Genomic DNA, 27,013 nt, shown 5'->3' with positions numbered 1-27,013 from the left:
GTTTCACAATTGTTTTGAAAAGTGCCTTTTGGTTTTGATTTGAAAAAAATGTTTCAATATGAAAGTGAGATATTTGAAAATAATTTTTGGAGATAACTTCTTAAAGAGTATCGAACTATCGACCGTTTTGAAAAAATGATACTGAATTTCAAAACGTCTCAAATTAGGGTATCCAAATTTCCAAACGTCTCAATAAGGAGTAATCCGTTATGATTTGATATTAAATCTTAGCAAAATTTTCAAAATACCCTTATGTTTATGTTTTAAAAAAAATTTATAAAATTTTTCAAAGATTCAGGTATGGGTATTTTTGTAAATTCCGTTAAATTCTGACCAACACCTAAATCCTAGCAATTTTATTCTTTTCTTTTTTCCTAAAAAAAGAGGGGTATTTCGAGAATTTTGGCAGGATTTAACAGTAAATCCTAACGAATTATCCCTTATTGAGACGTTTAGAAACTTGGACACTCTAGTTTGAGATGTTTGGAAGTTCAGAACCAGTTTTTAAAAACCGCCGATAGTTTGATAGCCTTTTGAGAAGTTATCCCTAATTTTTCTGCTTTTAATAATTTTTTTTTTTTCCTTTTAAAATATTTTCAAAATCGTGGCCGTTTTGTTGTGGTTCAAAGGTAAATTCGATGCAAAACCAATGGCATACTCGGGACCTCTGAATCTCCGGAACCGCAACTCTCGCTGGCGTTCCATGATTGGCTTTCCCCAACCATAGCAAACCCACGGAAACAGAACTCCCAGATTGAATTCAAATCACATATACAGGATTTCCTTAATTTCCCCAATTCCTTTGTCTCAGAAACCCTAAATCTCAAATTCTTACTCTGACCCATGGCTTCTCGTCGTCGCATGCTTTTAAAGGTCATTATCCTAGGCGACAGCGGGTAAACATTTATTTATTTTTGTTTTAATTTCGTTTGTTTGCTGAGAAAACGGAGGAAAATTTTGAATTTTTATGTTTTATGTTGTTTTTGTTGTTATTGAAGGAATAACACAACTCAATTTAGTGATTTAGTTCGTCTTGGGTTTAGTTGAGTGGATAATTTGTAGGAGATGAAGTTGATATTTTTTTATTTAAGATTTTGTGATTTTATTTTCTGTTTAACTAATGGTATAGGATTTGGAGTAATGTGCAATTTTCTTGATCATTTGGCAGGGTGGGGAAGACGTCGCTGATGAATCAGTACCTTCTAAAACTCAAATCTTGAATTTGTTTTCTGAAGTTCTAAATTTGTTTGTTTGTTTTTTTTTTTCCTTTCAATTTTGTCATATAATTTTTGTTGGGCTTGTAATTGCTGGATTGGTGTTTGATTGTTGTTAATGTGTTGTGGTTAGGTATGTGAATCGTAAGTTTAGTAATCAGTATAAGGCGACTATAGGAGCAGATTTTCTGACCAAGGAAGTTCAGTTTGAAGATAGGTTGTTCACCTTGCAGGTGAGAGCAATGAACACACATTTTGCTTCTTGAACACATTATGCCTTAATAGTATAAACTATGCGATAAATCTAATAACAAGTATTGAGGATTGCTTGTCTACAAGCTTCTTGCTTTGGCTTTATTATTACATTGAATTGTTTGTTAGTGAATGTTATTTGCCCCTTGTAAAGCCCATTTGTTTGCGCTTTAAGTTTCAGTTAAAATTTGCTCATGTGCTTTAGTGAATTGGGTATTGGAGGATAATTATGACTCAGATACCCATTGGTGTTATGAGGACGCAAAATTCTTTTCAGAAGATAATAGTTTTTTCTCCTCCTTTTAATTCTAAATGCTAATCAAAGTGGTTGTAGTGAGATTGAGGTTGTTTTTGTTTAATCTCAATGCTTCAGGGATTCTCTAGGTAACCACTTTGCTTGACTGATGGCTGGTCGATTTTGGGGGGTTTTGGAAGGATATAATTGTTTTGCCGGTGTCTCTGTTTGCCATGAGAGTGGATCTCTTTAACTCGCTTAATACTTATGATTTCTTTTTAATGAGCTAGTTGGTTCGTATGGGGTAAGGGTTTGGAAGAATATCAAAAGGGGTTGGGAGATTTATTCTAGTCATACTAGGTTTTATGTTAGAGATGGCGTCAATGTTAGATTTTGGCATGATCTGTGGCGTAGGGACAAGGCCCTTATTGAAGCCTTTTAAGACTTATATGGCATTGCCCGTGTTCAGGATGCTTTAGTAGTGGCTCTCTTGGAGTATTTTGGTGACCCACTTTAGTGAAACGTAACCTTTACTAGAGTGGCACATGATTAGGAGGTGGATGTTTTTTCCTCGTTTGTCAATTTGCTGTACTAAGTTAGAGTGAGTCGGGTTGGTGTAGACAAGCTTGGTGGTCCCCCTCCATAAACGGGTGGTTCGACGTAAGCTCCTACTATAGTGCCCTTATTGGTAACGATGTCTCTCCTTTCCCCTGAAAGAGTATTTGGAAGATGAAGGTTCCCTTGAGGGTGGCTTTTTTTGCTTGGTTGGCGGCCTTTATGGAAGATCCTTACTATGGATAATCTTAGAAAGCAGCATGTCATTGTAATTAATAGGTGTTGTATGTGCATGAGGAATGGGTTGTCTGTGGATCTTCTCCTCCATTGTGAGGTCGCTTGCTCCTTATATAATACCTATTTCAGTCGTTTTGGGCTATCTTGGGTGATACCTAGTAGTGTTGTTGACTTTTTTGCTTGTTGGTGGATTGGTGGGAAAACTCGGAGTGCTGTTGTGTGGAAGATGGTGCATTCTTGTATCTTGTGGTGTCTTTAGGGGGAAAGAAATGATAGAAGTTTTGAAGAACGTGAGAGATCGTCAGCGGAGCTTGAGTATTTTTTCTTTTTTACTCTTTTTACTTGGACAACTGCATTTGTAGTTCCTTGGGAGCTTAGTTTTCATAATTTTCTTGTTCTCTTCTCTCCTTTTACCTAAGTGTTTTCTTCTGTATACTTCCTGTATACTTGAGTAGCGCTTTTTGCTCTTAGTCATAATTCGAGTATATATATATATATATAATACTTATGCCTTCATTCTCTCCTCATTGTCGAATGCCCTCTCTTCAATGATGTCTAAAGCACATAGCTCTTCAGCCTCTTCCCAAAGGATTTTTTTTCTTTCTTCCTACATCGCCAAACACCTCCTCATTCCATCTCCTTAAATCAACTTTCAAAGCCTTGAGCTTGTTGGCCACAATAAAGCTCAGAGAGCCTTGGAAGTGATAAGAGTCCCACCATTGTTTCACCCTGTTAGTACAGTTTTCAGTATGGCATGAACACAACTCGTTCCTTAGGCTCTTCAATATATATGCAAAAATACAAACACTAAGAGACCCTTCTGGGGGTCTCACTCCGATGCTTAAGCCAGTTTCTGAGAGAAAAAGCCTACTTAACTGCCAAAATAACGTCTGAGTTTATACCTGGAGCCTGGGCCTATTTATAGGCTTTTTAAAGCCGTTTGGAGAGTGTCGAGGATCCTAGATCTCTCGATATCCACGATCTCCTCTCCGAATCTCTCGAGATTCCTTCCTTCTTATCCTCCAAGCGAGATCCTTTCCTGTATATCCAGGACTTATCCTCAATCCCGAATTTTCAGGGGCTGAGCACGATCTCTGAGCCATAAAGTCTACCTTATTTCGTGGGATCCACATCTGGAATTCCTGGGATGCGGTTGATGCCTGATTTTTTGGGATTGGTTTGTCCCAGGCCTTGGCTGGCTAACTCGAATCTCGGTCTCGGGATGTCTGTATTCCCGTTGTAATGGCCTCTCTGCTCATGGAAATCGCAATAGTTGCCCTCATTCTTTTGTGGAGGGTTGCCTGGTATCTTTGGTGGCTGGAAAAACTCTGGATTTCTCTTGATTTCCATGAGAACTCTTGATATCTCGGCATTTAGAGGTGTAAAATTGTAATCCTTAAATTTCTTTACCTGCCTCTGATCTTTTCCTTCAGCCTTTTGAAATCTTTCTTTTTTCTTCCTGGGGACCTATCTCGGGATGGCTTTGAATTGGCCATTGGCTTCAGCATCTCTTCCTAATGGATATATTACTCTACCTTATCCATCAGGCCTTGCAAGCTGCTTGGTTGCTTCCGAGCCAACTTCCTCATTAGAGGCTCCTTGGGTGAAATGCCCTGATAGAGGGCGGCATAAACCATGTCCTTAGTTGGATCTTCAACCACCATCTTCTCTCGGTTGTACCGAGCCACAAAGATCTTTGCTGCTGCGCTGGTGCAGTCTTAACTAGTATCCAGACGGCTTCTTTCTTGTTCGGAAAGCTAAGAATTCCGTTAGGAACATCTTGCTCAACTCCTTAGTTGTCCACCGAGTTGGGGGGCAGTCTCCTGAACCAGTCTTGGGCATTCTCTGAAAGAGCTAGAGGGAAGGCCCGTCATGCTACTTCATTGGATGTCCAGTGAAGGTCTAGGTGGGCTTGAAAATTCTCCAGATGATCAAGAGGATCTTTGTCTCTAGTGTAAATCATGATCTGAGGTACCTTGAACTTCTCGGGTTGTCGGTAGTTTGCTACTCAGCTGGTGAAGGGCGAGTCAGTGCCCGACAAGAGCTTGTCCACCACTAGGGACTTGCTCTTGTCCTTCCTTTCCATCTCCATGTGAGCGCATCTTCTATCTAGCTCGACTAGAATTTTGCTTAGGTCTCCTACATCCTCTTCTCGGCCTCAGGGGCGGTGGGCCTTATGTTTCTTAATTCATGGGAATCACCTTCCTGAAAATTGTCTTCCTGGTGGTTGTCCTCCCGACGATCCTCATCTCGATAACCTTGGCCTTTTGATATGGCTGAGCCGCTCTTCCTTATGCTCATCCTGATTCATATCAGGATGGGGTTGTCCTATATTTCTGAGTAGCAACTCTGCGTTCTGCCGCGTCAAGGCTTCAATATAGGCTTCTAATGCTGCTATGCGATCTTGGTCTCCACCGCCAGGGGGAGGAAACGGTGGAGGCTGCGGGTTGCTCTGAATAACCGGGTCCGGTTGAACTCTTGGCTATCGGTTATTCTGGTTGCCGGAACGTGTGTTCATCACTATTGCAGATTTCTTCTTTTTGTGAGAATCGAGTTCCCACAGATGGCGCCAAACTGTTAGTGCAGTTTTCGGTATGACGTGAACACAGCTCGTTCCTTAGGCTTCTTAATATCTTTGCAAAACAGCAAACACTAAGAGACCCTTCTGGGGGTGTCACTACAATGCTTAAGTCAATTTCTGAGAGAAAAAGCCTACTTAACTGCCAAAATTCCATCTAAGTTTAGACCTGTAGCTTGGGCCTACTTATAGGCTTTCTGATGCGGTTTGGAGAGTGTTGAGGATCCCGGATCTCTCGGGTCCACGATCTCCTCTCCGAATCTCTCGGGATTCCTTCATTCTTATCCTCCAAGCGAGATCCTTTCTTGTATATCTGAGACTTATCCTCAATCCCGGATTTTCACGGGTTGAGCACGATCTCTGAGCCATAACGTCTACCTTAGTTCATGGGATCCACATCCAGAATTCCTGGGATGCGGTTGATGCCTAATTTTCTGGGATTGGCTTGTCCCGGGCCTTGGCTAGCTAGCTCAAATCTCGGTCTTGGGATGCACCTAAGCTGATTATACCTCCTGTCTACCTTAGTTCGTGGGATCCACATCCAGAATTCCTGGGATGCGGTTGATGCCTGATTTTTCGGGATTGGCTTGTCCCAGGCCTTGGCTGGCTAACTCAAATCTTGGTCTTGGGATGTCTGTATTCCCGGGACCTAAGCTGATTATACCTCCTGCCTTTCATTCTCGGGAATGGCTGCTTGGTGTCTACCTCTCGGGATTGGACTATCCCGAGAGTTCTATTATCTTGGTTGCTTAGTACCTGTCTCCCGGGACGGGACTTTCCCAGGAGTTCTTCTGTTTCTCCTTTCTGGGTTGGTATTGACCCGAAGGCTAGTCTAAATGAAATTATTCCCAACACACCCTATCCACAAAACCCTCATACTTCAGCCACACATTAACAAATTTGAAGTACCTACTTCCCCTATGAAAGTTACCACAATTAAGGAGAATTGGAAAATGATCCGAGCACAGTCTAGGGAGCCTTCTATGGGACATATTCGGAAACTGAGCTTACCAAGCTGGAGAAACAAGAAATATGTCAATCCTGGACCAAGAGGGAGACTCCCGATTGTTCGACCAAGTATAAGTACCACCAATAAGAGGGAGGTCCATTAAGCCTCAATAAAAAATGAAGTCAGAGAACTCCATCATAGCTAGGTATAAGTGAGCTACTCCCGATCTAAAGATGCCTTCTATCACTATTATTAGAATTAGGGCCATAGACACCCACAAAGGCCCAGGTGAAATGATCTATAACGTTTCATAAGGTAATAGCTAGAGTGAACTCCCCCACACACTCGTCGATCTTCTCCACCACTCTCCTATCCAATATAATCAAAATGCCACCTAAAGCCCCTCTGGAGTCTTATGCAACACCAATCCACATGATCGCAACGCCACAAACTATACGCTACACTATGAGACATTGCTTCCAACTTAGTTTCATGAAAACATATAGTGTCAACTTTCCATTTTCTGACTAAGTTTCTTACCCTTAGGCATTAATCCTCCTCATTCAAACTCTCACATTCCAAGATAAGATTTTTTAGGCTTTATTAAAAACCGGAGAACCCCTCTCCTTTCCAATTCCACGGCTAGAAGTCTCAAATTTAGAATCATATTTAATGGAGCATTCCAACCATTTTAACAACCTATTGCCCTTTCTACTAGGTTTAGAATTGGAACTTGACACCTTTTGAAGACGACACGCTTCAGTAACTCTCAAGATTGCCTTAAATTGCTCCTCAAAGCCAACACACGAAACTCCCACGGGGAATAGGAGCTTAGGGGAGTACACAACAAGGCTTCCTCCCTCTTGAAAAGATCCACATCCCGACAAGGTTCCAAGTCACGCACAATCTATCTTTTCCTTCCAACACTACCCAACTCCATCCCAATCAAGGTATAGGCAGAGGAGGACCTTCCCTCATATCACCAGTAGGACTTATCTCCCATAGAGGACTTGAGGAAGAGCAAGGAACAACAGAATCATCAACTGAGTTTGTAGGGGGGGAAAGCGCCAGGGTTTGTTTAGGTATCATTGGAAGCTTAGCCACGGGGGAATGGGCTTTTGGCAAACTGCTCGCCATATCCACAACTATATAACAAGATGTTGCCGACTCCTTCTCGGCTGGGTCTCGAACGCGGGGAAGAGACTGAGTTGCCGACGAGTTCTGGGAAGGTGTACTAGCAAGTTGTTTAGGTAACACCAAAGACTTAGCCGTGGGGTAAAGGGCTTCTGGCAAACTGTGCGCCATACCCATAACTCCAAAACTAGGCGCTGCCACCTCCTCGACTGGGTCTGGAATGTGGTGATGAGACAACTTTCGACGAGTTCTTGGAAAGACCATCGAAAAATTCCCTTTGATCTTGGCGAGTTCTTGGAAGGACCACTGGCGAAGTCTAGCCACCCAATTGACGTAGACACCTCCTTTTTGGCAAGGGATGGGTGACGGCGAGAAGGGCTACCGGCGATTTTCTTATCGAAAGAAGCATTGCGCCTTGTGGAGCTTCCCTCCCCACTTTGTGGTGGCTGTTTGCAAAATACCAAAACAGCCTTGTCTGGGCGACCTGCCGAAGGACCATCGGGGTGTGGGAAAACTGAGCCCTTCTTCACGCCCAAGCTCGAGAAATTGCTCCACTTACCCGATAGTTTTGGGTTTAAAGAAGAGTTTGGCCCGAGAATTAGGACCCAAAATTCCTTTGCCTTTCAAAGCTGGGTCAATCTTGGAGATTGGAGGCGGGCCCATAGAATTCGGGCAAGAGGAACAAGCAGTAGAGGGGTTGGTTTTGTGTTTGGCTGAGGGGTTGGGTTTGTGTTTGGCCGAGGGGTTTTTGGAAATGCTAAAAACAAGTGGGCTGTGTTTAGTATTGGGCTCGGTTGAGGGGTTCCGAGAAAGGCTAAAAATAGGTGGGCTGGGCTTAGTAATGGGCACGACCGACTTCTTGGGATCTTGCCTAGGTCCTAAGCCAACAGGCCCTAGGCCCTAGGCCCAACTCGACCCACTCAAAGCATCAGTTGATTTCCCATTTGAGACATACCAGAAATTTCTCTAAAAGCTTGCAAATCGAAACTATCTCCAAAAACGACAATATCCTTCCTCGTGTAGACTCCTTCCCCAGCCTTGTAGTCAGACTCCAATGAAAAAGGGGTGCCGAAGCCCAAGGAACCCCTCGTCGACTAGAGACTTATTGGCCGTCCTTTTAGAGCCACCACAAAGGACCTATTCCCATTCACCTCCTTTGCTGGCAATGTCGCTTACCCCAATGCAGTTCCACCTATGCCACATGGCTTTCCCATGGACACCAGTGAACCACAAACACTAGTGAAGCATTGCCCACATCGTACAACGTCGAGCCACCAAAGGGCCATTGAGAAAAAGGAGCATTGCCCTTGCCATAAGGCATGTCCAAAAAGTCCACCACCTTCCTAAGCTCGGAAGCACAACTTCTCCAGCCCCGTTCCTTATGTCCCTTTGGGATAACGAGGAATCTTCGCTGACCACCACTCCCGTATTCCGTCACTGCCAAATACCGGCCAGACTGGTTTGCACATTGTTGAGTTTTTTTTTTGATAAGTAAGAAGATTTTATTAAAAAAAGCGTAAAGCGCCCTAAGTACACAGGAAGTATACAGAGGAACGACCCAGCTAGCCCACAGAAACAAAGGAAAGCTAAAAGACAAAGAAAAGCCCCAAAAACCCAAATAAACAAAGATAAGCCCCCAACAAACACCCAAGAAGCAAAAGAAGCACCCCAAAACCACAAGAAACCCAAAAGAACCCACAAAAAAGGTAAGCCCCTAACAAACACCCAAAAAACATAAGAAGCTCCCCAAATACAATAACAACCCCTACCAAGCACCCAAACTTGCCCCGAAAGCCCCCAAACTAAAACCCCCTACAACATGAGAGCTTTTCCTTTCCAAGGCTTGGAGGAAGTGCTAGCATTGTCATAATTGATGGAGCTCTTCAAATTCAAGAGCTCCCTCTTGCCTTTTGTCTTCTGGCGAGCAATCATCTTGTCCCGATGGATCTCTTCTTCCAAGGCATCCAAGATAGCCAAAGACTCCTCATCTTGAAAACCATCCATCTCCCAGTCCAAGGGCAACCCCTCCCAAAAATCATTGTCCTTCTCCCAAACAACAATCTCCCCATTTTGATCAAACCCAACATGCCGATTCCGAGATTGGGAAAAGCCATTGCCCTCTATGGGTGGAGGACAACTTGAGGGGGATGGAAGTCTTTCCACTCCAACATCCTTAACCTCCCGAGGCGGAGGGTTGAGGAACCCCTTCCGAAGGAAGCTTTTCTTTGCCGAACCTGCAGACTTCTTCACTGGAAGCGCTGTAACTGAACCCTTACAGACAGCCGTCTTCGAAGCTACCAGTGAATCAGCTAACAACACCTCGTTCCATTTCACAGAATGGCCAACCCTGAGTTCTCTAGCCTTTCTGTAGTATCTCTGGAAGGGCTTAGAAGGCTGCAACACAGGAAGAGAACAACGGATCTTCTCTCCCAACATAGCCGCCCCTGATGGAGAAGGAAAAGCGGCCAACCCAGCACCAGCCTCGACTGAAGAGTTTGGTAGAGAGGCGAGCGCAGAATCCACTTTAGACCTAACCGAAGCTGGAGCGACGTCCATGGACGCCGGAGGCAGCAAATCCAGAGTCGGCAAAGGGGGGAAAACGAAAGGGGAGGGAGGCATGACGGGTACGGCCGCCGGAAACGACCCACCCCCAGAGCTTGACACCTCCTGACCCACCCCATAATCTGCCGCCGACGATATCTCTGGCCGAAGAAGACTCCCACGAACGGCCGTCGGAATCGCACCCACAAGAACTTTCGGCTGCTGCAAAACTTTAGGTTTAGGTCTCGGAAGAAACCGACCCAAGTGAAGGCCTTTGCGAAAAAGGCCCTTCCTAGACCCAGAAGACCGCCCCAACCTTTTCCCAAAAACCCTATTCCCAAAAACCCGGCCCAAAGCCAAAAAAAGGCTAACGAGCAAATTTCTCCACGTGTGCAAGTTCAAATTTAAAAAAGACCCCCTATCTGGAAATGCCCCACCTCGTGCAGAGAACCTAGGAGAATGAAGCTGCTTACCCATCGGACAAAGAGGTTTGTCCAAATCCAACGGAACAACTGGAGGGATCACCTTCACTGGGATGGGCGTCTCCTTTGCCACCTGCACCGGAGCCGAACCCACCACTGACGCATATGAAGGCCCCGATCTATCGAAAGATAAACCCAGCATTTCCCTTTCTTCCCACCCAAATTGACCGTCGCAGCCGAGGACCAACTCCCACAGCCCACTGATGCAGAAAGAAAGGCAGAAATCTTACTCAACTCGCCAGAAAACTTGCGCCAGCCCCAACCTCCGCGACCCTCTCGGATCAGAACGAACCCTCTTCGACCGCCCAACCCAAACACCGCCGCCTCTAAGAACCGGCCATCTTTGTTGCCACCTCTCCGGGCAATCAACAACTTTGGTCCTTCCCTGTAAGACTTGATAAACTCTTGTTCTCCAGGAAAGCCCAAAAGTGTTTCCATTGACGAAACAAGCCATGCAGAACAATGGGAGCTCAGGATGACCGCTCCATGGAAGTCCTGTCTCTTCTCCTCCACCCGCAACACCGACGCCCCCTACAAGACCGAAAAGACAAAGGATTTAGACTCCACAAGGAATCTCCTTTCCATTACGAGGCACACCCAAGCTCAAATAACCAACCCAGAACGGAGATGCATTCTCGCCGGAGAAAACAAAAGCCCACCAGCTAAGCACCCTACCGAACTAAGAGGAGCGACCCACGAAAGCACTTTTGGTCGTGAAGAAGAAAGACCCCAAACAAATTTGACCCAAATCGATGAGGGCAAAAAACATTATTTACTCTGCCCAATTGTAAATAATGTAAAATGAATCCATTGTTGAGTTGAGAAAACCTTGTTTCCATCCCTTGGCAATTTAAAAAACTATGTCGTCACCTCACCATTAACCAACTTCTCCACCATCGACAACAACCAGATGATATTCAACTTGTTCCCAAGAGGTAGTTCAATTGGCTGGGGACCACACCTCATGAAGCGGAGGTTACTAGTTTGAATCTCCCCTCCCCCCTCTTGTGTGGACATGTCAAAAAAAAAAGAAAAAAAGAAATTCAACTTACCCACAAACACCGCTTGAACTACCCCATGACTTCTATTAGGGAAAATATTAGTTTATCAAAGCCCATTAAAATCATTTGGGCCCAACCGGTTCAACCGACCCGACCACCCGACTCGGGTAGTCGACCCGGATACCTTGTAACACTCGAGTCCGTGGACTTCTCGGGATTACCCGAGATTTAAGGGACACGACGTACGATACATAACTAGATCGTGCACCCGAAGTTTCTCCAACAACATGTTACCCATAAAGGATCGTGCGACCGAGTTAGGCGGTCATGGAACCCGAAATGTCCGTGCGCCCGAGGCCACGTTTTCCTCAACTACCGATCCTCACAAACCAGGAACAATCCTAATTGCTCTTCAATCTCTATAAATACCAGAATCTCTTCAGATATTGAGGTACATTCTCTGCTTCTAAAAATTACTCTACTCATATTCAATCTATTATCTGACTTAGGCATTGGAGGGGGATCGTCGGCACCCCCGACGCAGTGTTTATTATTTTGCAGATCATAAAGAACAAGGCGAATCTTTAGGCGAATCATCATCCGACACGTCACCATGCTGGAAACTGTATCAACAACTTATTTCGTCAAAACGCAAGCCTGAAGCCCCTTTTGCAACCAAGAGCTCAAAAACTACGGACTCTACACAAAACCAACTCAAAAACCCCATGATAACTCTTCTAAGGTGTTTATCTTCCCTCTCTCACTCGGCTTGATTGAAAGAGATCAAGATAAATGTCAATCGAGAGTTGACATGGTGGATGAGGTGGCAAGCAGAGACGAGTGATTTAAAGTAAAAAAGATAGGTGGACACTTTAGAGTTTAAAGTAAAAAAAGATAGGACTTCAAAGCAAGAAGTGTGTAGGAAATATTTGACGTAGATATTGTTATTTGTATATAATATGCAATATAATGGAGTTTTGTCAATGTCATTAAAAAGCAGAAACATCTGCTGAGAGAGTGGCTTTCCTTCTGTTTAAATATAAATTTGAGGACCAGTATGTTGCCACGTCAACCACCACTATCAATTAGTTAACATTGATGGCATCCAAACCACTCTGGCCCCGATCAAGTCCTTGAGGTTGAAATTCCTCTTCTTCTTCTCCTTTGCACAACTCCTTTCTCAAGTCCCTTTAAGCTCTTTAATCAAACAAGTACTTGGGAATACTAACCCAAACTGATGCTTTAAAAGTTTTAAATAAAAGGTAAAAAAACTCAAACCACTCTGCCTTCCTTTTTCAGAACTGACACCTCTTCTCTGCACAACCCCTCTCTAGAGCCCTTTCAATGTACCACCACAAGGAATGAGAGGAGTGGAAAAGGTTTTGTTGATGGGGTTCCATGGCCGATCCATGATGGTGTGCCATTCTTCTTCCTCAGAAACATTGAAACCGAAAATACTAAGAAAGAAGCCTCATTTTGAGCTTTAATGGCAGTTTTCCAAGATACTCATCGGAAAACTCCTTGTGATCTTTAACCCGCACTATAAAATTTTCAGATCAGGTCTGAAAAATCACAGATTTTTGGGGAGAGAGAGAATGAGAAATTGAATTTTTTTTGAATTGCTGAAGATAGAGAAATCCACTTTTTTTTTTTTTTTAACCGTCCTGCTACCCCTACCAGCAAGCATGCTTCAGTACCTCTACGTCCCTCTACACTATTTGCAATACTTTTGTCTTTGCATGTGGCTTTGCCTAAATTTCTCTCCTTAAGTTTTGTTGCTCCATCTCTCTCTAAGCCCTTTCCCTGCTCTGCCAAGGGGTGGATGGTGGGCCTTGAGGAGGGGGGACGTCGGTGATGAGGAAGTCATCTAAGGAGCATTGATAAAAATAGAGGAAGCCAAATGCCTTTAACGTCAACATTAGTTATTGATGGAGTGTTCATTACGTGGTAAGATATTGATCATTGGATTTCTTCTTTGACATGTGTCCTGCATTTGCATAATGGGAGGACACAGGAGTGTTTTTAATGGGAGGAGAGCCGTTCCACTCTTTGGTGTCATATCTTTTATGCAGCTTCTTATACCATAGTTGGAGAAGGGAGGTTGTCTTGCAGTGTCAGCACTTATAGTTCAACGAATTTCAGAGAAAATGAGTCCATAAAAGGAAGGATAAGTGAAAAGGGATCTGGCAAGCCTGGTGTTTGGAACCTCTGTTTGAATTTAGTTGATGCCAAATTTTGGTAGTTGTGATAAGACTTTTTGTGGTTTGAGTTTTTCATGGGGGGAGTCTGTTGACCAAAACTTTTTCTCTTACATATGGATAAGTTTACCAAAACTCGCTAAAGAGAGTCAATGCTCCCTTGGTATTTTTTTTTTTTTCTTTCTCCATTATATGTTTCTCTTGTATACTTTATGTGTGCTTGGTTGCGCTCTGCGCTTTTAATGATATTTCGATTACTTTAAAAAAAATGTATACGTATTTTACGTTTAATACATGTTATAATATGTATACTATGGACTCATTTCCTGTCATTTTTATATATTTATATCATGTGCATTAGTTCCTCTCAAATTACAGCTTGTAGACAAGCCAAAAGATTATCTGTTTTGGATGCAATGAGGAGCTTGTATTCTTCATTTGGTTGAGATATTTGGAAATAGTTTGACTTAATTGCTTTTTACAGTTGACACCTCTTGTTCATATATACAGATTTGGGATACTGCTGGGCAAGAAAGGTTTCAAAGTCTTGGTGTGGCTTTCTACCGTGGTGCAGATTGCTGTGTTCTTGTGTATGATGTGAATGTAATGAAATCATTTGATAATCTTAACAACTGGCGGGAAGAGTTTCTGATTCAGGTAGTGCTAACCTATTGGCAACCCATATAATCCTAAAGTTAAAGAAAGAGTGACCGATAGTTATGGTTTGTGTTTGATGTTCAGGCCAGCCCGTCTGACCCTGAAAACTTCCCATTTGTTGTGCTGGGGAACAAGATAGATGTTGATGGTGGGAATAGCCGGGTGGTGAGTTTTTTTTTTTTCGTTGACGCGCTTTTTTCTTGTCATCTGTGACTTGCATTTTAAGAATTTAGCAATTTGGAATAACATTGTTCTCTCTTGGTGCTTGGCGATACATTTGCTACTGTTCTTGCTATATTGAGCATGCATATGGTTTTCTGTTTTTTTTTGGTTGCAGGTTTCTGAGAAGAAAGCTAAGGCATGGTGTGCTTCTAAGGGAAACATACCGTACTTTGAAACCTCTGCAAAAGAAGGATTCAATGTTGAAGCTGCTTTCCAGTGTATAGCCAAGAACGCTCTCAAGAATGAACCTGAAGAAGAAATGTGAGTATTTTACTCGTCTGAAATCCTGAATTCTATCTGTTCTAGAGCATATTCGGGTTGCAGAGGCTAAGCTTTATAAACCAACGTCCCCCATTAACTAGGAGGTAGTGGGAAGCTAAGTTTTCCCTTAACCATCTTAAGTCTGAAAGTGAGAATGGTGTATAGTGTGGTCAATACTGTCTTGCCAGAGTAATGTTATAAAGTAAAAATGAAAAGGAAAAAGAAACAACGGAAGAAATAAGAGAAGAAACTGGTGCTAAAAGCCTCGGTCTTCTTTTGCCATGATAGGCAGCATCTACTTGATTGACTTGGGGTCGTGCTGTTAAAAATGAAGTTTAAATGTGCTTATGAATTTATTGTAATTGGATTCATGTTGGAAATGAAGCTGACTGCTTATCAATTTGTTGTAACTGATTTTTTTTTGATACTCGAAGCAAAATTATTAAATTGTTACTGGATTCTCTTCCTTGTAGTGGTAAGACAGACCATGAACTCTGTATAGCTAAATTGAAACAGTGATCTGAGTTATGCTTTCATGTCTTATTTCTGAAACTGCTGTTGATATGCTTTTATTTCTTCATATCTAAGTTTATATTAATTTATGGTGAATATGATTTTGCAATTTGAAAGTGCTTTTAAAGCCCCCTGAGTCACTTCTGCTGTCCTTAATAAATCAATAGGTGGATAATGGGACATGTTCGACTTAAAAACATGGGGTTTGATATTAAGTACACATTGAGTTCAACATCCACCATGCCTTAAATAGCAATAATACAATTTAATGGCCAGCTAGAGACCAACAAGAGGATTGCGTTGCATCTGATAGCAGCTCTTTTGTACCTGTTGACCCTTTGCCTTTTCCGGCAATACCAAAAGATTCCCATCTCTTTTGGTAACAGTCAGTGAATTATGATGAGCATAGATTTGGTGATCAATGTAAATCTGTCTTCTGGTAGTTTAGTTTTCTTGAACGTTATACAAATATCAAGTTATGTTAGATACCCAACTTTCTTATCTGTGTACTAATTGATCGATTTTGTTTTTGTGATTTGTTGATGATGAAAGATACCTGCCTGACACCATTGACGTTGGGGGTGGAGGGCGGCAGCAAAGATCTACAGGTTGCGAGTGCTAGAAGAGTTGTTGGATTTTCCTGTGTTTGTTCCTTGGATTGCAAGATACAGCTCACTGCTATTTGGCGACTTACGAGTCAGTACTTTTCAAGTATCAATAATATAGGGAAGAAGGTTATAAAATTTTTATTTGTATCATAAGTGGGTGAGAAAAGGCATGTTGGTCGTCTTTGGATTGTTTCTGTTCATATCTTACATCTGTATTCCACCTTTTATTTGTGTTCATCTGGAAATTTAATTGTACCTGGTTGCTAAGTTGTGAGTTGTGATAATTTAATGGTCAGATTAAGGGTTATTGAGGGAGGTTGCATTGTGCTCACAGGACAAGGTGCGGACGATTCATCTATCGACTCAGTTTCTTATCGTTGTCAATTTTATGGACCGGACGTGTACGAGTATAAATCCAGATGATGTTGCTCAAACAAGAAGAAAAAAAAATTGTAGGCATACAAGAGGAAGTTATTATTATTATTATTATTGTTATTATTATTTTTCTTTCTGTAGAAGTATTTTGTCAGGTTATTGTTTTGTTTCCTTCAAGAATTCAAGGAGATCTCGATGGGCATTGCAATATGATATTCCATTTGTTTCGGCATAAAATATTTTCGACAAAATACATTTTTGAAGCTTGGCATGTTCGGAAAATCATAGATATATTTTTTATATTTGTATTCAATCATATTAATCGATAAAAATTAATTTTTATTCATAACATAAAAATATTAATATAAAATAATTCTTTGGAGGTGGTCCGAGGGTGACTCGGTGATGATCCGGGGGTGGCTTGATGATTGTCTAAGGTGGCTCTGTTGTGATCCGAGGGTGGCTCGAGGATGGTCCGGAAGTGGCTCGGTGGTGGTTCGCAGGTGGTTCGAGGGTGACCCGGTGGTGGTTTGAGGGTGGCTTAGTGGTGGTTCGGGGTGCCCTGGTGATGGTCTAGGGTGGCTCGGCGGTAGTCTGGGGGTGACTCGGTGGTGGTTCGCAGGTGGTCCGAGGGTGACCCGGTGGTGGTTCGGGGGTGGCTTAGTGGTGGTTCGAGGTGCCCTGGTGATGGTCTAGGGTGGCTCGGCGGTTGTCTGGGGGTGGCTCGGTGATGGTCCGGGGTGGCTCGGCAGTGGTCCAGACGTCTAGTGGTGGCTCGGTGATGGTCCGGGGGTGGCTTGGCTGTGGTTCAAAGGTGGCTCAACGGTGGTTCGGGGGTGGCTCAGTGATTGTTTGGTGGTGGTCTGGGGTGACTTGGCAGTGGTCTGGGGGTAGCTCGGTGATGGTTTGGGCGGCTCGGTGGTGGTTTAGGATGGATTGGCGGTGGTCTGGGGGTGGCTTGGTGGTGGTTCGGGTGTAGCTTGGTGGTGGTCTTGGGTTGGCTCAGTGGCGGTTTGGGGGTAGCTTAGTGATGGTCTGTAGTGGTTTGGTGGTGACTTGGCGGTCTGCCTCATAAAATAATTTTTGGAATTTAAAAATGTAAATAATTTTTCGAAACTAAAGAAGTCTTTTTGGTCAAATAAAAATATGACTTATTTTTTGTTGCACCAAACATTAAAATATATATATATATATTTTTTTTCACCGAAATAAACAAATCATAATATAATAAAAGGGTTGCTACCTTCTTTATGGTGTCCATTCCTAGCCTCATGATATCTTAGTCACTGATTCCTGCCTGCAGCCTCCAAAATCAACGGATGCCTCAGCCCCCTTGATAAAAAAAATTCACTCCCTCCATGCTCATCACTGTCCCAGTCAATTCAAAGGTTCCTGTTTTTCCAATTGGGGTTGCACGTGTAATCCTCTTTACCAAACTTTTATTATTATTATATATATTTTTTTATTGATTCATCTCTTTGCCAGACTTGGGACAGGAGGCGATTTCTCCCTCAGTCTTTCGGTTGTCAACTCCGAGAGACAAGTCTACATTGTTAAATGGCAAGAAGTTAAAAGCGTATTGTCTTGACTCTTGAGACGACTCAACAGGTTCCTGAGACCTGATGTAATTCAACCTTGGAAAGTTATAATCACATACAGGTAGATGAGATGGACTTAAATTGATAGAAGACACTTCGTTCCCTTCAAGTACTTCCACAGAATATAGGTACAAAGGTTACGTGGAGTTAAAGATTCACTCAAGCACCCGGTTACATGAAAAATATCAAACATTTATAAGGCTCGTCATGTGGCAAGCATCAAATAGACCATCTACATGAAGTCTACCATAAAAATGTGCACACATCTTAAAGTGACCCGTAGCCAGTGTAACCGTTTGAAATTTTGCTTCAACAACCTGAATAATCAAGTACTCTCAGGACATCAAAGGTTTCCTCTAAATCAGATAGGTGTTGGTCTACCTTCTGGCTTTTAACCGACATGACATTTACATAGGCTTTTATGTTTCTCCCAATCTGCCGTTTGAACATACAATTTACAAAGCCTATGGTTGTTCTTTAAGCCGAAGGGCATTACTGTAATATCCCCAAAAATGAATACATTTATTTAAACGGCAATGATAATTTACAAAACCAAAAGATTCTTAATTTTAATTCACATAGAAAAGGTTATCAATAATGTGTTGTAATTCTCTAAATTAAATCTCTCAAGGCCTTTTAACAATTTGTTTAACTTTAAGCAGAATCTTGATGTCCAAACATTCGAAGTTCCTACTCGAACAAGCGAGATTTCCCTTCTCTGAACATCGAGTTTCCTCCTGATCATTTGAACCTATCTAAGAACATTTTCATCTTTTTAGCCACCCCAGCCCTTTGAGAGTGCAAGAAACCATGAAGCCCTAGTGGCAGATGAGCCACGCGGGCTGCCTTAAAGTATATTTAAGTGATTGCAGTTAAAAAGCTCATAGTTGGATCTAGGGTTGGGCAGATCGGTCCACCCCTAGTGTGCACCGATCCACTTGTCTCTTCTACGTGCGATACACTCCTTATCTTAATTGGCCAGGTGGTGCCTTCGGTGTTGTTACTTTGAAGAAATTAGAGTGCTCAAAGCAAATCTATGCTCTGAATACATTAGCATGGGATAACATCATAGGATTTCGGTCCTATTGTGTTGGCCTTTGAGATCAAAGTAATGATTAATAGGAAAAGTTTGGGGCATTTGTATTTCATAGTCAGAGGCGAAATTCTTTGATTTATGAAAGACAAACAACAACGAAAGCATTTGCAAAGGATGCTTTCATTAATCAAGAACGAAAGTTGGGGGCTCGAACACAATCAGATACTATCCTAGTTCTCAACCACAAATGATGCCGACTAGGGATCAGTGGATGTTGCTTTCAAGACTCTGCTAGCACCTTATGAGAAATCAAAGTCTTTGGGTTCCAAACGGAGTATGGTCACAAGGTTGAAACTTAAAGGAATTGACGAGAGGGTACCACCAAGAGTGGAGCCTGTGGCTTAATTTGACTCAACACGGGGAAACTTACCAGATCCAGACATAGTAAGGATTGAAAGACTGAGAGCTCTTTCTTGATTCTATGGGTGGTGATGCATGGCCATTCTTAGTTGGTGGAGCGATTTGTCTAGTTCATTCCGTTAACAAACGAGACCTCAGCCAGTTAACTAGCTATGTGAAGGTGACCTTCCGTGGCCAGCTTCTTAGAGGGACTATGGCCGCTTAGGCTACAAAAGTTTTGTGATGCCCTTAGATGTTCTGGGCCACACGTGCGCTACACTGATGTATTCAATGAGTTTATAGCCTTAGCTAATAGGCCTGGGTAATCTTTTAAATTTCATCGTGATGGGGATAGATCATTGCAAGTGTTTGTCTTAAACGAAGAATTCCTAGTAAGCGTGAGTCATCAGCTGGCGTTGACTACGTCCCTACCTTTTGTACACATCGCCCGTCGCTCTTACTGATTGGTGAAGTTTTCGGATTGCGGTGACATCGCGAGTAGTCCACTGAACCTTATCATTTAGAGGAAGGAGAAGTCGTAACAAGGTTTTCGTAGGTGAACTAGTGGAAGGATCATTGTCGAAACTCGCCCAGCAGAACAACCCGTGAACTTGTCACAACAACTGGAGGGGGAGGGGGGATAAATAGCCTATACACCCCTGTGCTTTACGACCTTTATTTTTTGCCCCCTCAGTTTTACTTTTTATCAAATTTGGTACCTGTGGTATATAAAAAGACGGAAATGGTACCTCTGTCCAATTTCCTGTCCAAAACTAACGTCCAACCATGTCATCCTACAGGTGTCGGCGTACATGTGCGATACCTGTCTCCGTGCACACCTCAACCATCCTACGTGCTTATGAAAATCCACATAATCACATTCAATTCTTTAAAAAAGAGGGAAATTTAAAAACTGAACAAGCCGTCTTCCTCCTCCCCTTTTTCTCCAAATGTCTGAAAACCCTGACCCCTAACCCTAACCAGCTCCGGCCCGACGAATCTCCCCAAATCAAACTTAGGAACTGAAGTAGATAAGGCCGACGCATATTTCTGTGGTGTCCCATAGGTCCTGCACGACCGTTTCTCCCGAGCAACTGCTGAACAATGGGACGAATGACATCATCAAGTCGCCTACGAGATTCGGGAGGGAAAGAAATTTCTCGTTCTTCAGACATGGTGTGTTCTTAACCCATTGGTTTGTTTTTGAGGTAGGATTTTTTTTTTTTTTTTTTTTGGTATCAGGTTGTTAAAAAAATAATTTATCTTTTGTTTTGTTGTTTTGACATTTGAATCAAACATAGTTATCAACTGGATCTTCCTTGGTGGGGCGTGCTGGGATGTCGTTCATATGTTATTGCGATTTAATAGCACCATTAAAGACCTTCTGGACTGAGGAAAACCCTGGGAAAAGATTTTGGGGTTGAGCCACCTACAACTCAAGAGTAAGCTCATCCTCGCAATTTCATGTATGCTTTGTTGTTGTTATGATTGAAGAACTTCCATAACATAATTTGAGTGAGTTCTTACTGACTTCCTATACTTCAACATGCAGACAAAATCTGCATGCAAACTTTTTAAATGGCTGGACAAACCAACTTGTGCAAGGGGTGTGGAGGTCTTAAAACAGATTATGAAGAAGGTTAATGACCTGAAGGATGAAAATGAAACATTGGTGGCAATGATGAAAGACTTGGGGAATGAAATGGAAAGTTGCATGGAAAGGGCTAAGCAGTTAGAGAAGGCGGATGATAAACAGATGAAAATCATCAAGTGTCTAGAAAAGGAAAATGACATATATAGGGCAAGAGAGAAAAATTTTATGTATGCTTTGTTGTTGTCATGGTTTACAATGTTGTTAGTTGCTTGTGTTGCACTTCTAAAGTGACTTGGTAGTTTGACATATGTATGTGAATTATGTAAGTTTTGAAAAGTCTAAGTTTGAATTGTCCTGTATCAAACTAACATTTTGAAACGAAACAATTCATCCATTTGTAAGCAAAAAATGAACAAGACACAATTAGTCATATGCAACAATTGGGAATACAATGCAATATGTGTGGCCACTTAATTACATTTCTATACAAAGAAAAAAAGGTTCAAAAAAGAAAAAAAATGGTTTTTTAAAAGTTAAATAAATGGTACCTTAGTTTTGGTACATTTACCATAAATGGTATGTTTTGCAACATGTTATAACAAAGTAGCATTTTGAAACAAAACTTGACACGAACTAGCATTTTGAAACAAAACATGTATCAAAGTAGCATTTTGAAACAAAACTTCATAGTGTCACATATGGTACCTGAATTTTTTAAATGTATCATTTATGGTACCTGAGTTTTTTAAATGTACCAATAATGGTACCTAGGTTTTTAACGTTTACCATAAATGGTACCTATTTACACAAAATTATTTGCTTACATTTGGTATTGCATGTTTTGCAACATGTTTTGTACCAAAGTAGCATTTTGAAACAAACTTGACACGAACTAGCATTTTGAAACAATAGTTCACATTGTCATAAATGGTACTTGGGTTTTTCAAATGTATTGAAAAACGAAATTGACTTCTAAAAATAAAGTGTGTGCATAAGTGTCAACAAAAATTAAAGCACAGTGGAAAATAAATGACACAAAGATTTTTGTTGACGAAGTGGAAACTCAATTAAGAGAAAAACCACTCCGGGGCAGCCAAACCCAGGAATTCCACTATTCAGAAGACATAGCTAGATACAAGACAGTAACACTCACATATACCCGATGCAGTGGTCGTATCTTGATTTCTGATGTGTAACCCAACACGAACGCTTCCCAACCAGGTTCTCCTACCTGAAGGGGTCTTCAATGGAATCCTTTATCTTAGAGCCGACCTTTAAGATAGATTTCAGTTGTAGCACAGCAACAGCACACTTGATCAGAGGAAATATCACGTCTCTGAGCAGTTGTGGAATTCAATACCGAATTCTTGCAGTTCTCAATGCCCAGGGGCCTCTATTTATAGGCTGGGGGCTCAAATGAGCGTCAGGCAAAATATACCTAGGCGCCGTCCGGACGGTGGACATGGGCCGTCCGGATGGACAACTGTGCGACAAGATTTTTTGAAAATTTTGCGAGGAAATCTTTCCTGTTTAAGAGCCTCGTCCGGACGGGATGGAACATCGTTTGGATGGTCGCACATCCGCCGCAAGTAATTTCCTTATAAGGCTTCATGCGTCCGGACCATGAGGGATGAGCGTCCGGACGGCTATTCTTCAACACGTAATTTCCATATCTGCAATGCGCGCGTGCGGACCATGATAGGCAGCCGTCCGGACGGTTGAAGTTGAATCGGCAATTTCCTTCTTTGATGAACGCGCGTCCGGACCACAGCTGTCAGACGTCCGGAAGGTGATATTTGAATTGCGATTCTTGCCTTAAGGAGACGCGCGTCCAGACGGGATACCACATCGTCCAGACGGTTGATTGATCTTCCCTTTCTTGGAACTTGGAAAGAAATCTGAAACTGATCGAGTACTGAGAGGCGTCCGGACGTGCTGCTGAAACATCCGGACGGATGCAAGCTAGATAGAATCTTCTCGACACAGTGGAGGGTCCGGACGGAGAGACACGTCGTCTGGAAGGATGATGCTTGGTCTGTTTGGAGTCCGGACGGTATGGCACGTCGTCCGGACGGATGGAACAGTGACAGATGGTCGTCCGGACGGGATGGCTCGATCGTCCGGACGGTTGACAGGGAATTGAAAATCTTCTGACTCTGAAGCATTTCTGAATAGTAGAATCCCTGTGGAGCATCGTTACACACAAGTGATTTTGTCCAAACACAGAATGAGGCCAAAATACTAACAAACTCCCCCTTTGGCCATTCTGGGACAAAAATCACTTAACCGGTTTGGAAATACATTCCCGGTCCAAAAATAAAAATTACTCCCCCTTTTTGTCACAAAGGGACAAAGGGTACAACAGAGTAATAAAAACCAACAGTCATAAAAGTTACTCCTCCTAACGGTCTCAGAAGGACCCGGGAAACAGAGTAATATAAGTTCAACAGTTTATCAAAAAAACAAGGACTGAAAAATTATTGAAGAAAACTTCTGAAGAGAAAGAAATCAGCAAAGTTAGGGCCTCCACAAGGATAGTAGCACACGCAAGTATTTCTGTCTGAGAAACTAGTCATAGAGCAAGTCAGAATTATGAGAACATGGAGGTGATAGACAAGTATAACAGACACAAAAATTACCCTGCCAAAATAATGAAGAGAGCCTGCTCAACTCATGCAATGCGTGTGTGTGTGAAGACTCTTATCCACAAGGTTTGCATTTTACAAAAATGACAAGAAACCACCAGATTTTCTAGACAAGAGAGAAAATCAGTGACAGATTAGCCAAAAGTCAAACCTTATAACTTAATAGGGCCTAGTCATCCTCATTTGATACACTCCCCCTGAGATACAACACATATTCTGTTTTACTTGTACCATGTAGGAAAAGGTAAAATTTTTTACTTGCTCATAGAGGGCAAGGTAAAGTTGAGCACATAAGCAGTGATTAAACAATTTAAAGCACAAAACTTTTTACGAATTACTGCTCGAATTTGCAAACTTTAGGGAGTGCCAGAATTTATAGATGCTAGGTTCAACTAGCCTGTGGTCAATTTGGCCATCTAAGAAAAAAATTCTTCTCTTATCCAAAAATTTAGTAGTAAAAGGTCAGAGAAGGAAAAATACGCACCTTTTGGGAAGTCTAGGACAGTTCACGAGATCATCACATAAGACAAGCGACTATCAAACAGAACAATGAGCAGGAAAGACTTTTGTACGTGTCAGACTAATGTTTTCACCCACATGTAAACATAATACATCAATGCTTCAACAGACTAGAAAACAAAAAAAAATAATAATACATGAAATAGCTGACATACCTTGTGAAAGACTTACCCTGCCCCTGCTATGAAGACTCCCCCACCACCCCATTTTTTTTTTTTTTTTTTTTTTTTTTTTTTTTTTTTTTTTTCTTTCAACATCATGCTATCAGAGGATACATGGAATATCATGACTAGGACATGTAACAAACACCAATGGCTTTTCGAAGAGACTCAAACCTGCTACCATCTAGTGGTTTGGTAAGAATGTCAGCCAATTGATTCTCGGTGGGGATGAATGAGAGAGAAACTACCTCAGATTCCACAAGATCACGTAAAAAGTGATGTCTGATGTCGATGTGCTTGGTCTGAGAGTACTGAACGGGATTCTTTGAGATATTGATAGTACTAGTATTATCACAGTTGATAATCATAGTATCTTGAGAGAATCCGTAGTCCCCCAGTAGTGTCTTCATCCACAGTAATTGGGTACAACAACTACCCACAACAATATACTTAGCCTCAGCAGTGGAGAGAGAAATAGACGCTTGTTTCTTGCTCATCCAAGCTACAAGATTGTTCCCCACATAGAAGCACCCTCCAGAGGTACTTTTTCTATCATCAGCATTTCTAGCCCAATCTGCATCAGAGTATCCTGCAACAACAAGATTTGTTTCTCTAGAATACCATATGCCATAAGAGAGGGTATCATTTACATACCTGATGATACGCTTGATTGCAGTGAGGTGAGATTCCTTAGGATTTGCTTGGAAACGAGCACAAACACCCACACTGAAAGTAATGTCTGGCCGACTGGCTGTAAGATATAGGAGGCTCCCTATCATACTCCTGTAAAGAGATGGATCAACAAATTTGCCTGCAAGATCACTATTGATCTTGACATTGGTGCTCATGGGAGTGCGAGCACACCTTTTTCCATCCAACCCAAATCGTTTGACCAGATCCCTAGCATACTTAGACTGAGAAATGAAGATGCCTTCAGCAGTTTGCTTAACTTGAAGGCCAAGGAAGTAGTTCAGCTCACCAATCATGCTCATCTCAAATTCTTGCTTCATTTCCTCAGAGAACTCATGGGCAAGAGAGTCTAAAGTAGCTCCAAAAATAATGTCATCAACATAAATTTAAGCGATGAGTTTGTGAGTACCTTGTTGCCTGATAAACAGAGTTCGATCAGCTTGTCCCCTTGTGAATCCCTTTGCCAGGAGATAAGTGGTGAGATGCTCATACCATGCTTGAGGAGCCTGCTTAAGCCCATATAGTGCCTTTTTCAGCTTGTACACATGATGGGGATGATGAGGGTCTTGAAAACCCTTTGGCTGTTCTACATAAACTTCTTCTTGCAGAACTCCATTTAAAAAGGCACTCTTTACATCCGTCTGATATAACTTGAAGTCAAGATGACAAGCAATAGAGAGAAGAATTCTGATAGACTCTAACCTGGCAACAGGGGCAAATGTTTCATCAAAGTCTACTCCCTCTATCTGAGTATATCCTTGTGCAACAAGACAGGCTTTATTTCGAACCATAGTACTATGTTCATCTGTTTTATTCTTGAAGATCCACTTGGTACCAATAATATTCTGTTCTGCAGGACGGGGAACCAAGGTCCAGACATCATTTTTGGTGAACTGATGGAGCTCATCATGCATTGCAGAGACCCAGCTTTCATCCTATAGGGCTTCATCAGCTTTCTTGGGTTCTGTCTGAGCTAGATAGCAGCTGTAAGAGACTTGATTAGCTACTTCACTGGTGGGCTGAATGACTCTACTTCTCAGCCTACGCCCTTCATCTATGTTCCCAAGCAGCTGCTGAGGAGGATGATGATGTTTCACCCATGATCGCTTAGGGGGATTAGCAGGAGTATCCTTATCTTCGGAAGTAGTAGGAGTGGTATCCGAAGTCGTGGGAGAAGGAGATTCATCTGGAGACTCCTTTGAAGAAGGATTAATGATATCAGTTGGGGCTGCTGAAGGCTCAGCTGAATCGAGCTGTTTTTCCTCCCTGCTGATAGGTCTCTGAACTTCTTCATCATCAACTACTACATTTATCGATTCCATCATAGTCTCTATTCTTTTGTTGAAGACTCTGTATGCACGACTGTTTGTGGAATATCCCAAGAATATACCTTCATCACTCTTGGTATCAAATTTCCCCAGATTTTCCCTGTCACGAAGTATATAACATTTACTTCCAAAAGTTTTAAAATACTTCACTGTGGGTTTCTTACCTCGCTAGATTTCATAGGGAGTCTTGTTTGTTTCAGGCCTAAGGTAGACCCTGTTGATGATATGACAAGCAGTGTTTACAGCTTCTCCCCAGAAGTGTTGAGCAAGATTTTTTGAGTGGATCATCACACGAGCCATCTCCTGAATTACCTTGTTCTTCCTTTCAACAACTCCATTCTGCTGAGGAGTGATAGGAGAAGAAAATTCCTGCTTGATTCCATATGAGCGACAGAATTCTTCGAACTTGGAATTTTCAAATTCTCTTCCATGATCACTGTGGATTCTCACAATCTGGCAATTTTGCTCAACCTGAATCTTCTTGAACAAATGTTGAGCTGTATCAAAAGCATCAGATTTTTCCCGAATAGGAATAGCCCATGTATATCGAGAGAAGTCATCAACAATAACCAGAATATATCTTTTCCCACCTAGACTTGCAGTTCTAGTGAGACCCATGAGATCCATGTGCAGTAATTCCAAGTTTTTGGAAGTTAGAATACCTGAGGTCTTCTTATGGGCTGTTCGAGTCTGTTTCCCTAGTTGACAAGGACCACAGATTCCTTTTCCAGTCTTCTCCATTTTGGGCAGGCCTTTAACAACATCTTTGCCTGCAATTTTCAACATATCGGAGAAATTGAGATGCCCTAACCTCTGGTGCCATAGCTCACTGTCATCTATGGTTGCTTTGTTGCAGAAAATCTGAGGATCTGCAGTCAAACCAGGAAGGCCGTAACAATTTTCAGCAGTTCTTTCTCCGCCCATGAGCCACCTGCCACTGCTGTCAAATATATTGCATTCCTTCTTGGAGAATTGCACCACCAAGTCATTATCACAAAACTGGCTGATGCTGAGGAGATTTGCCTTGAGCC

The 27,013-nt window shown here is 42.2% G+C and overlaps 1 protein-coding gene across 2 annotated transcripts; it reads left to right on the top strand.

Moving 5' to 3' along the window:
- The first annotated feature begins 651 nt into the window (after positions 1–651).
- LOC133863458 (ras-related protein Rab7) lies at positions 652–16,166 on the top strand. Of its 2 annotated transcripts, XR_009899394.1 has the most exons (8): positions 652–896; positions 1,169–1,195; positions 1,348–1,447; positions 13,887–14,033; positions 14,118–14,198; positions 14,371–14,516; positions 15,582–15,725; positions 15,972–16,166. XR_009899394.1 is itself a non-coding variant. In XM_062299388.1 (7 exons), exons 1-7 carry the CDS (start codon positions 844–846, stop codon positions 15,649–15,651), a joined length of 624 nt encoding a protein of 207 aa, XP_062155372.1. In that variant the 5' UTR covers positions 652–843; the 3' UTR covers positions 15,652–15,904. The 2 variants fall into 2 exon arrangements, 1 of the variants encoding a protein (XP_062155372.1); XM_062299388.1 differs by lacking the exon at positions 15,972–16,166 and having other exon boundaries at positions 15,582–15,904.
- The last annotated feature ends 10,847 nt before the right edge of the window (positions 16,167–27,013 follow it).

Source organism: Alnus glutinosa, chromosome 3, assembly GCF_958979055.1.
Source record: "Alnus glutinosa chromosome 3, dhAlnGlut1.1, whole genome shotgun sequence".
In the NCBI taxonomy this organism is placed as follows: Eukaryota; Viridiplantae; Streptophyta; class Magnoliopsida; order Fagales; family Betulaceae; genus Alnus; species Alnus glutinosa.
The sequence above is the reverse complement of the archived record's forward strand: the minus strand, read 5'-3'. Positions and strand labels throughout refer to the sequence as shown.

Excerpts from the sequence above, each read along its gene's own strand:
- LOC133863458 (XM_062299388.1), top strand. The coding sequence starts at position 844 with ATGGCTTCTCGTCGTCGCATGCTTTTAAAGGTCATTATCCTAGGCGAC. Across the intron at positions 14,199-14,370 it reads ATGGTGGGAATAGCCGGGTG|GTTTCTGAGAAGAAAGCTAA; the intron begins GTGAGTTTTTTT and ends TTTTGGTTGCAG. Across the intron at positions 14,517-15,581 it reads AATGAACCTGAAGAAGAAAT|ATACCTGCCTGACACCATTG; the intron begins GTGAGTATTTTA and ends TGATGATGAAAG.